Source organism: Lingula anatina, chromosome 7 (genome assembly GCF_051362555.1).
Source record: "Lingula anatina isolate TDL-2025a chromosome 7, LinAna3.0, whole genome shotgun sequence".
Classification (NCBI taxonomy): domain Eukaryota; kingdom Metazoa; phylum Brachiopoda; class Lingulata; order Lingulida; family Lingulidae; genus Lingula; species Lingula anatina.
The window spans coordinates 4,950,949-4,963,160 of NC_141773.1; the positions used below are offsets into that span (position 1 = coordinate 4,950,949).

The 12,212-nt window shown below is 34.3% G+C and overlaps 1 protein-coding gene across 17 annotated transcripts in view; it reads right to left on the minus strand.

The window, feature by feature from the left end:
* Positions 1-971: 971 nt before the first annotated feature.
* LOC106174354 (brother of CDO) overlaps positions 972-12,212 on the minus strand; it is a 134,603-nt gene continuing 123,362 nt past the window's right edge. For 16 of the 17 annotated variants that reach the window (XM_087018329.1, XM_087018328.1, XM_087018330.1 and 13 more), the window contains 10 exons: positions 8,034-8,384; positions 7,504-7,682; positions 7,028-7,250; positions 6,515-6,610; positions 6,089-6,262; positions 5,635-5,903; positions 5,207-5,354; positions 4,699-4,795; positions 4,087-4,286; positions 972-3,859 (listed from right to left, as the gene is read on the minus strand). In XM_087018329.1, coding sequence (XP_086874455.1) covers positions 3,735-3,859; positions 4,087-4,286; positions 4,699-4,795; positions 5,207-5,354; positions 5,635-5,903; positions 6,089-6,262; positions 6,515-6,610; positions 7,028-7,250; positions 7,504-7,682; positions 8,034-8,384 — 1,862 coding nt within the window. In that variant the 3' untranslated portion in view covers positions 972-3,734. The remainder of the gene's footprint in view (positions 3,860-4,086; positions 4,287-4,698; positions 4,796-5,206; positions 5,355-5,634; positions 5,904-6,088; positions 6,263-6,514; positions 6,611-7,027; positions 7,251-7,503; positions 7,683-8,033; positions 8,385-12,212) is intronic. The other variant, XM_087018341.1, reaches the window with a different exon arrangement.

Below are 12,212 nucleotides of genomic sequence, written 5' to 3' on the forward strand. Positions count from 1 at the left end.
ATAAGGATGTGAGCAGTAGTGTATAAAACGATTCTAGGACAATACCCCCCGGACGATCCCCCCCCCCCCCCCCCCCCCAAGAAATATATATTTATATACAATATAAAGTGTAAAGTTTAAAATAATTCATCCATTTTCTTAATATTTTTAGTGTTATAATATAACTTCATCATGAAACAAATAATTTTATAACAAATTCCATTTTAATTGAGTACAAGTACAGGAAGATTTATTAAGTATCTAATCGAAGTATAACCACCTATCAGGTAAAAGTGGGGTAAACAGATGAAAAGGTAAACAGATATTTTATAAATATTTTAGTGTGGTGGGTGGTGGTCAAGCAATTAAAAGTGACAAAAAGTCACAGGGATATTTGGATATGAGAGAAAATCTGTTTATCCCACCTCTCCCTAGAGATGCACCTTGATTCAAGACTTACTGAATCAAGGGGGGGGGGGAGAAATAAAGCAATTAAAAGTAACAGTTAATTCATCAAAGGGCTACCTGGATGAGTGAGATTATCTGTTTACCCCTCCTTTACCTGGAGATATGTATACTTTGATCAGATTTTTAATAAAATGTTCTGTACTTCTATCTGGAAAATTTCATGTACTTGTACTCCTTGAAAGGAAATTGTTTAATAAAATTAATATTATCTATCCTTGATTTGCATCATCACACTAAGAAATATTCAGAAAATGGATGAAAAGATTTGAACTTTTATATTTGTATATAAATATATATATATTCTTCAGGGGGGGAATCGCCCGGGGGGGGGGGAATAGTCCGGGGGGGGGGGGGGGGAATTGTCCTGATACCGTATAAAACTGTCTAGCGAGGCCATTTAAAACAGAAATGGATAACATTTTACCACTTTTCAGATGTCTTCCTTTGTTGTGCAGCTTTTGATGAAGTTAATAAAAGAACTGATGCCACAAAGACACTAAAGAAATTATAAAGAGCTATTAAGATATGCTTAAAATCTGTTAGTTATTATTATTCAGAAAAATAGGAAAACATCGAAAAAAATTGCAATTACAATCATTTGATGCGATCTCTCGTTGTTGTGACATCTTTCTCTACTCAATCATAAAATACAATTCAATTAAGGATTCTTATAGAAATGAGATATTTATTTTCTTTTGGCAAGATATTTTGCACTATTGTTTCACGTGTGACAGTAAAAGCCATGATATCCTGGTATGTTGCCTTAAAACGACGGTATAAAAAGTCTTTCTGTAGTCTTCAAAGGTACTCACAAAATGGCGTTCACCTGGACAAAACATTTCAAAGTAACTCGAAAAATGAAAAGAAAAAAAAAGATCTTGTTGATAAAAATGCAAATGTAATACTACAATTCACAATTTATTTATGTTGGCAAACAAGTGTCCCTTACACAATGTCTTTCAATGGTAACGCCATGAGGACTTCTACCTTTTGTCTTGTAAGGTACCCCATTATCACCTACATGCCACTTAAGAAACAAAAGTAAAAGCCTTTATATATGCGTAGACACATGATAAAGGTCAAATACTACATTTTCATCACCTTATAACTTAAAGAAAAGAAAAAAAAATCAGATAAAATCTGTACAAAATTTCACATTCAATAATAACACAGATGTACCTTGTTAAATACATCCAGTGGACCCTGTTTTAGTTTGTACAAATAGATACAAATAGATACAATTTACATACAATATTACACTCTCTATAATACAACAGCACCTTCAATGCTAACATTCACCAGGTCTTGTTCCACTAATAAACCTGATAAATTAATCAGTCATTAGCTCATTCAAACCTGAATCAATCTAAGTACAAAATAAAGCATATAAGCAAAGAAGTCTCTTGTACCTCCTTGATTTAAGTAACCAAAATTTCATGTCATGTTGTTAACTAAAATTCATAAATAAAACATTTACATACAGAACTGAGTAGAAAAGATGCAACTTGTGAGTTATAAAGACAACGTGTAACTTGGGTTTATTTGTATATAGTCAACTGGCATGTCAAAGCCCGGTTCTTGTAAAATAGTTGGCATTACTGGACTGTAAAATTCTTGGGTAAACATATAATAGTCCAATAAGTAATATGCTAAAAACTGACATCAAGAAACTTCATTTAATATATTGTAACACATCAGTAATCTATACTAAGAACAGCTCTATACGCAGTGCTGGGTAAATCACTTCCATCAAAAAAGTTTTCAGACCTACAAATACTACAAATAAGTTAAAGAAGCCACATATAAATATACAAAACTCCAGTTAAACAAAACGTTGTGTTTGGAATTGCACATTAAAAAGATGATTTTTTTCTTACCATTAAGTTCCCAAGGACAGACATGGATGTGTAATCCCCAGAAGAAAATTGTGAAGAAAAAACATCCGAGCTCTGCTCCTTACATTTCTCACCTAACTTCCATAGCAACCAAAACAATGGAACATAAATATTATCCTAGGAACTGAACGCCTGACATTGATGGTTTTAAGCTTCCTTTCAACAGTGAACGCTACAATAATGTATGCTAATGCTATTCATAAATTTCAAACCCTGTACACGACTTCTCTCTGTACCCTGACGGTGGGAGAAAAATAACATGAAACAATACTGACTTGGTATACATTCAGTATAAACTGTATATGATTGAAATCTTGGGAACTGTATTTGCTTTTCTTCAAGACAACTACTTTCAGTTATCAACATAATATAATCTCAAATTCCATTTCTTTTTACGTTATTAATTACATGATTTTTTTTGTTTCGTTTTGTTTCTTTATACACAAAAATATTAACTGTTAAACCTTCACAAGAAAGAAACCATTCTATTCGCATTTCAGAACTTCTCCATTTTCAATATTCCAGCAATGTCATCATATCCCTATGGTGGCCATAATTCCCACAGCAGAAAAATGACATTTCTGAAAAGTTCAGGAAAACGAGTCCTGCAGAGAGAAGGCCAACCGTTCAACTCACTTAAATGGCAAAGAGCTGTAGATAGTGTTCCAAGTAATTTGACCACATGTCGTGTTATGAATACAGCTTCAAAATGCATGCTGAGCTACAATAGGTATTCTGCTTACAATCTGACCAAGACAATAGTCACAAAGAAGAAGCTTCAGTAAGCATATCAGCTTATGTGATGTTAGTTTTCCATTCAATTCAAGAAGTTCCCATCATACAATGACAGCAGTTTTTACAGAAATAATAGTTTACAATGCTACATTCAGAACACATCTGGTGTTGTCATGGTAACTACATGGTCCAAAAGAAGACTTACATTGGATCCAATAACAAGCTCCCCCTTTTGAAATAAAAAATGTCCTTGTATTTTTTTAAAACCTTGTACCTTCCAATAGCACTTCTCCCCAAATCGGCAAATGAAGCCTCTTTAACATGGTATTTCCTCAACATAAGAGGATTTCCCTTCATTCTTGGTATGAAACTAGGTTGCATCTCTTACTATGTGTTCCATCACACAGAAGTAACCACTGAAGGCTTTTTAAGGATCTACCAGAACACCCGTAACAATAGCCACCATGTGTATTCCACACCAGTGGACCTAAACGCAACAGCAGGCCCCTGACAAATGATGCCACATCTGTTTGCGATTGTTTTAGGTAGCCAGCATTGGTATGAAGAGGACCTCATGTAATTTAGAAGTGCTTCCTTTCTGGAAGTAACATTTAGCAGAGGAAATGCCTCTCTACTGGAGAATAGTAAATCACAAAGTTATTCTACAGAATACATGTCAGGCGAGTGCCTATAGTCTGAATGAGGTATGGGTGTTGACTGGGTCCTGTCTTGATGGTGGCCCTCTTGTGATGGATATGTAAAACTGCTGTCTAATGTGCCTTCTGAAAAAGACAGATAGAAATTAAGATCTTCAATTGGAAATTATATGAATACCTTACAAAATAAGTTTTGGGTTGACACAAAAAAATGGAAATAAAAAGTTGAAATTGTTACTTTTACCAACCATTCCCTCAAAAAAAAAAAAAAAAATTACCATTCTGGAGTATTTAAGGGCATAATCACCAAGTTCTAAGCACTGGAAGTGCGATATTTTCTATGTAAAACTTACCATTACTACTGAGATCAGTGTTGGTGGCCTGATCCTTCATCTGTGTTCCTGTATATGGGGACTGCTGCTCTCTGCTGGGACGCTTTCGCCTACGTTTGTGTTTTGCAGAGCCCTGAGAGGGATATGAATGCTCACTGGTTGTACCGAGATCATGTGACCTGGGGGTCTGACCTCTGACCCCTGATATGTGGTCATGTGACCTGAAAAAAAATCAAGCAAGCCAATTAGCAAATGGATGATAAAATGATTCAGCAGTTGACAACCAAAGGCATATCACCAATTCAAAAATCCATTAAATGCATGATCAAAAAGTAATTCCCTAGAATTTCCATTTTCATACAGTTTTGGACCAGACAAAGTTCTTATTATTTGTAGAAGTTCCATATTGAGACCAAAATGAGTGACATACCAAAATATATGCATTACTATTGCTTTGTAAATTTCATTTGTTATTATATCTGGACTTCAGAGCTGATCAGATAGTTTCAAAGACGGAAAAGGCAAATATACAAAGATATATTTGCCATATCCTATCACCAGCATGAATTGTATATTGCATTGCATTGCATTGCATTGCATTGCATTGCATTGCATTATATAACCCAGTCATACCTGTGGACATAGTTATTATGTAACCTGATGGCACTGTAGTCAGGTGGGTCACTAGGTATATGATCACGTGATTGGGGAATATTGGAATTCATATGTTCTGGAAGATATATACCAACACTTAATTGACATAAACACATCAGAGATGATGGTAATTAGATAAAATGATAATAATGGGGAAAATAGAAAGATATCGCAAAGCGGTATAACCATTTAACTTCATCTGCTAGATATTTGTAAAAAATATATTTTTCATTAAGAGGTATCACATAAGAAAGTGAAAGAGTATGTGTCATTATGACAAACAAAAAATTTTAATTTCTATAACACACTCAAAACATGGAAATTAAGGTTCCACTGCACATAAATAGAGTTATGTTCAAAGACTCTGAAATAGCTGAGTGCAAATAACTCTGACATTTGATGTCGTTTTGAAGAATAAAAAAATATTATAACACAATTTTATGTCTGAAATAAAAGAGCCAGTGGAAATACATTTTTGGAAGCTCACCTGTATTGTTATCATGGTATGATGGATAGGGATTTCTCTCTAAGGTATTATAATTACTGTCGTTAGGATAACCAAAAGTCTGCAGTGGACGATGAGGTAGAGTACTCTGTGTTGTGTACGGATCATCAGGATTTGACTGAAGAGGAAACTGATAACTTATCATCTTTTCATATTTTTTTTTTATCATGGATGAAAAATATGTGGAAGATTTTTAAGAATTCAGCGATTTTTTTTCAACCTTATGTAACTTTCAATATCTTAAGAAGATTCTTAGCATTTCAACACTGAAGATTTTAATGGCATCAACATGTAGATTTCCTAATTGAATTTAAACATAAAATTTACTTAAGTAAAGAATTCCAAATATATAGATCCCAAAATGCAACAAATACTTTCAATTCTCAACAAAATCAACTCTGTTCACTAACCTCATTTTCAGATATGGCTTCTTCTTCATTATCACTGTTATGCAGAGGCTCAAGCTGCGTCATTGGGTTCACATTTATATTCATCTTGCCATTGCCATTGGGAATATGGCCATTTCCTGCATGTCCATTGCTCAAATGTCCATTAGGGGTTTTCCCATTCAGGCCATTTAAGAGGAAGCCATTGCCGTGTTTTGCTCGCATGCTGTCATTGTGAATTCGTTGCGACGGGTCTTGGAATTTGTAGCGAGCATTTGCATCCAAAGCAGCTGCTAAAATATGGACCAAAATGGCTTATAAGCAATTATTCTTTTTAAATCTCACCTCGATGTCAATTATGTTTGAATAGTGAAGCATTTTGCTGTAGATTTGGAAATAATCTAAAAACCACTTTCAGAGTATACTCATTTCAGGTTTGCAGAAAGGGAAACCCTTTAAACCAATCAGTATAACTTACCCATCATCCTCCTCTGCTGTCGTTGTTTCCAGGCGCACATGACCATGAAAATGACCAGTAACAACATCATCACGCCCAGGACTACCCCTAACACCATGTACAGCAGCTCATTGCTCTTCTGGGTGCTATTGGCTGGCACTGCATTGTCATCTTTGACATCATCTTGACCATCATCTAGAATTATACATTCATATATGTTGTTTACCTGCATATGATGAGAGAGAGAGAGAGAGAGAGAGAGAGTGCGCCTGTGTGTTTAATATTTTCTCTTTAATACTTTGTCTGCCTCCTACCTAACCCTTTAATATAAAAAACACAATGGTTTAAAGTGTTTTGAAACAGTTATGCAAACACCACACAAAATCTGGGACACAAATGTTCACTTTTTTTTCCTTTGGACTTATAAATTTCATGTGTACCACCTACCTAAATGTGGGCCCAGTCCATTACCCGGAGGTCGCGTGACTGGGGTCAGAATACCTGTGGGGAATGGGGTGAACATAGGCTGACTGCCATCTGCAGCTAGAGAGAGAAAACAACACATTTTAACATCTCTTTATATTTCATATCCATTTTATAGAATCAAGCCAAATACATCACAGAATAAGTCAGAATATTATGGAGTTTTTTTTTTTATGTCATCAACATTATCTTCTGGCTTCTTATTATACTTAAAACTTATTTATAAAATCCACAAAAAGAGGAAGTTGCTTTTTCCAAACATAGCCACTCAGAAAATTTGAATAATAAAACAAATAGAAGGCCTTGGCTTTAATAAACCTGCAAAAAAAAACACAAAAAATCTATATCTTGTGTGAAAATAACATGGACAGACAAAATTATCAGAATATAAACAGAAACATAGTGTCTGTACACAAAATAGCCTGGTATTCAGATATAATCCAGTCATTAAAAAGCCATCATCAAATTATCAAATACCTAGAGTTTTCATGGCCACTTTGTTGCTGAAATCACTGGCCCCAGCCAAATTAAAGCACTGCATCTTAAAGGAATACTGTGTATCAGGGGTGAGCCCTATGATTCTGTATTTGGTCTCCACTGGCGGCACAGTCACCTTCTGGCTCTGGGAATCTGGAGCATTGTATGGCTTATAATGGATCCAGAAGCCATCTATTGGCCCTTCCCCGATGTGATGGGCATACTGAAATAAAATATTGGCAGAGAAGTCAGAAAACCAATTAATGTAGTTAATTAATTATTTTATGAAAATTTTGCTTAATGTTCATGATCCAAATACAAATTTTAAACATATAAAAGGAGCACACCACAGTTCTCCCATTAAAATAGTTTGTAACCTAAAAATCTGCATATTACCTAAGTTTTTCTTAATATCTCTGATTCAGAATAAAAAAAATAGATACATTAAAACAAAAACATGCTCCCCTTGAGCTTACCTGCCATTCAATTTCCATAGCGTATGCTGATGGTTTGACCTGTACTATGACAGGGCCCACTTCAGGGGCGCTGGGGTGTGAGGTCGGGCCAGCGACGAGGGTAAAAGGCGGCGATGTGGGACCCACTGCATTGTCATTGTTGGAGTAAACAGCTGCAATTCTGAACTTGTACGAGTGGCCTGAAATAAAACAGGAAGGCTGCATGACAACAAAAACAGTATATTGAACTTTGTAGTTAAAAAGTGTCCACCATTTATGCTGCTAAACAACATCTTCCCATCATTGTGTGATGAGACAATGTTAAATCAATATCTTTATCTGATCAGTAGACAAGGACAAAGTTAATATCTGAAATTTATCACTGTGCTTTACCCAGAGATAAGTAGTGGGTCTTTAAAAATACCTTCAAAATGCAGCTATACACTGTGGTGTGCAAGCATAGGTACAACACCCAGAAGCCAGATTTCTGGATAGAACTGAAAGACCTTCATCTCAATTAAACAAAACTACATTTATCAAATGACCTTTACCTAAGCTAAGTCCTCGAAGCTCATATCTGAACTGGTTATCAGGAATGTCTTCATCTATTGTCCTCCACCTTCCCTTATTCCCTCTTCTCTTGTGTCTTTTGTACTGAACCCTGAACAGCGTCACTCTCAGCCCGTCATTTGGCGGCACGCTCCATTCTAACATCACAGAGGAGTCTGACAACTGAGTAACCGCTGGTCTCGAAGGCGGAACTTTCTTCCTCCCTCCACTCCCTCGGTGACCTTGGTTCTCGCCTCTGCTGGAGGGAGTGGTTGGGGGATGGCGCTGGGTGGTGCACAGTGTGGACTGTTTGTATCGAGGATTGTCTCGGCTTCTGTCCACTGATGCAGGCTCTGAAGAAAGTCACAACATTCATATCAAGGAACAAAGAACACCACTCAGGGAGGGTAAACATCTGCCATGGTAGCTTAGTTCTCATTATCTTTCATCAATTATTAAGTACTAAATTGAATTAAAGATCATCATCAAAATCTGACCAATTTAAAGTTAGCGCATTTCTGAACTATCCTGAAAATTTTATTTCAAAAATGCCAATTACTTTAGGTTATTAATTTAAAAACCAACATAAACACAACAAAAACTCTTTCTTGGCAGGGATTACTTGTGAAAATTTCCTCTGCTCTCAGTTCAGAATAGTTATATTTAAATGCTCATCTTTGAAAACATATCAATATATCAGAAAAACATATTATTTCAGATAATTTTCAAACCAAAATATTTTTTACAAGTATAATTTTGGGGCAATTTTATGTCACTCCATAAACCACGAAAACCAAACTGCTAAAATTCCATCATATTCTTTCAACTGGGTACCTTCAATGCCCAGTGCTTAAATTGATACACTAATCACCCATGTCAGCCAGCAAGCCATTTCAACATGTCCCAATAAAATACCTCTCCCTAGGCATACACTTATTATGGACAGGAAAGAAACCTTGTCATCCCTATAGGAAGCAGTCTAATAGGCCAAGGAACAACACCCATGGAGAGACTGTAGCCCCTTTCAGGATCAAGTTTGCGGAACTCAGATTTACCACACTCCTCCCTCGGGTTGTGCCAATAAACACAGTCAATTATATTCAAATTGATGTCAATTTCCTTGTAGAAAAAAAGCTACCAAGAGAGAACTGATGGATACCAGATGAAACAGAAACCTGCGACCAGGTGGCAAAAACCATCACCTGTGTGGGAGTATGTGAAAAATGATTTACTGTCATTATATAAAATTTTTTTGGTATATCATTTTTGTGTTAAACAACCTGAACATGACTAACAACACATGTAAGTTGCCCATAAATCACCTGTATATGGGCATTTTTACAATCCTGGGCTCCTTTTTTTCCCACCAAGGGTCAAAAATAGAAGTCATTTTTGTGTTGAAATGTGTACTTTTCTTGAAAGTATAGACCTGAAGGGTATAAGAAATGACAATCCCGAGATAAAACCTTGTGTATGTATAAAGATATGATCATTTGAATTTTGAAAATCATTTTTTTAATTTTCATAAGCTAAACCTTGAAGTGTGTGACTTTTATGGTAATTTAAGGTATTGATCTCCAAAAAACCACTTAGTTTTACTCAGAGAGTATTGCTCTTTTATGTATTTGCAAAAAAAATGGATGAAAATATCCAAAATTTGACGAATCAATGACATTTTGCAATTTTCCTGTTTCAGTATTAAATGTGACTCCAAGTTTTTGATTCTGAGATATTCTGAGGACTTCTGTACTTCACTTTACCTTGCATTAGTTCTTTATGTTATGCTTCATGATTGTGTAAAATATTATTTTGCACGGACATGTGTGCTAATTGCAGTGTCATGTTAAAATAAATGTCCTTTCCGAAACATCCCTGTTTCGGAAAGGACAATTTTTTAACATTTATGATATTGTTTTAATATATTGTAGTATTTGAGTTTTTATAAGTTTTAGGTGAAGTCTTTGAATAACTGGGCAAAATAGGTGGAAGCTGAACTAAAATTGAAGTCTTTTTATTACATTTTGTGCTTGTTTTGTCTATTTTGTACTAGTAATTCATTACTGGAATTTTATTTTATTAAATATTGATTCTGAGATATATTCCAGGTATTCTTTACGCCATTATACCTTATTTCAGTTTCTTTTGTTACAGTGCATAGCTGTATAAAATATTATTTGACAATGTCAGATTTACCAACAGTAAAGACATGTTTAAAAATATGTCCTTTTAGACATGTCCTTGTTTCGGAATGGACATTTGTTTAACATTTATGAAATTGCCTTAAGATCTCATAGTATGTTGTTTTACAAGGTACAGGTGAATCAATCATTAGACAAAATATGAGTAAACTAGATTAAAACTGAATTGTTTTTATTACATTAATTGGTCATTTTGGATAGTTTTTTATTCTTTTTTGAAATGTTACTCCCTTAGTATTTGATCATGATATAAAATAGAGTCTTCTACACTCCATTATACCCTATTCTACTTCCTTTTGTAACAGCTCATAGCTGTATAAAATATTATTTGACAAGGTCAGGTTTAAATTTAGTAATTACATTTTTAAATATGTCCTTTTAGGCATGTCCTGTGTTTCGGAATGGACATTTATTTAACATTAATGAAATTGCTTAAATGGTTTATATATATATATATATATATATATATATATATATATATATATATATATATATATATATATATATATATATCATGATGTATGTATATATTATAGATAATCACAGGAAGTTTATTATAACCCTGTGTCTGCCTGCAAGCGCCTCTGTAAACCGTGCCAGTGAACTATTTTCGAATACTTTTTTGTACATCATAAGTAAGCAGTATTTAAAGTAAGGTAAGCTATATTATTCAAAATTATATTCTACATAAATTTGATGTGCTTCCCATCATCCTCTTCTTCATGAATAATAAATAGATGAGCAGACCAAAGAGTAAACAAGTGTTTTAGACAATGTGTTAAAAAATGTCCTTTCCGATACAAAGCATCCAAATTACCTATATTTCTATTTATACTGATATAATCTCTTCAATTAATTGTTAATTTAACTTTGAAATACATGAACTTTGGGAAAATATGCAATGGAAGTTCTAGTAGATCCAAAGAAAAGATCCTGACTGGCAAAAATGAATTTTTTTGTTGAGGATATACTGTATATAGAAATTTAAAAAGATGCCATTGAAGAAATGTTTTTCTATTATTTTCATGTCATATGCATGATGCTCTAACAGTAATTTGCTCATGTCAAGTGAAACATACAGCATTAAAGACAGAATTCTCTCTATTTATAACATTGGCAATGTAAAGGTACTTTGTTTCGGAATGGACAATTTTTAACAAGCATCTCAAAAAAGACCACAGTTAAATGGGTTTCTGTGCACTGGGGTTTTCTTATATAAAAATAAATATCACATGTCCTGGGCTTTAGAGAAATATATATTGTTACTGGCTAGGTGTCAACATGTTCTTTTTATGTAAGAGAAACCCAATGTTTCGGAATGGACAAATTTAACGGAAAAACACGGTAGGGTTATTTTGCACTCCATGTCAAGCTCCAGAATCATCGCGCAGATTTCATTATTTGATACAAACAATACCAATACATCCAAATAATGATTAGGATGGTAAATTATACTGTATGTTTTATGATATATTTTCTGGAAGTCATTTATTTTTGTTTCGGAATGGACATTTCGTTTAACAGAAATACCAGCATGCCATTAAAAGGCTTTTTTTTACTAGGATACACCTCTCTCCTGTTAATATTTAAACTTTTTTGCTTCCACCATACTACTGAGTGTTTTATAATCCAAGAAAAATGCAATGTCAAACACTGTTTTAATTTATTTCAGATTGCTTTTTATTTCATACGACTAAAACGGGAAAAATTTTTGGTCATTTTTCGGACTTTGCTTTAGCATATCTTTGGACTCGGTGGTGATATTTGGTTTCTATTTTCAGTGTTTATCTTCACTTACACCATTCTCTAACATAGTGATAAAATAATTCTTTGATCGTATGTATGTAATTTGTTAATTAGCAATATGTGGGAAAATCTGAAAAGTGCCCAGGATTGTAAAAATGCCCATATGAAGAGTTACATAGTGCAATGGGAGAGGGGGGGTGTTCTGATCACACATTTGTTAGAAAAAATGTCCTTACA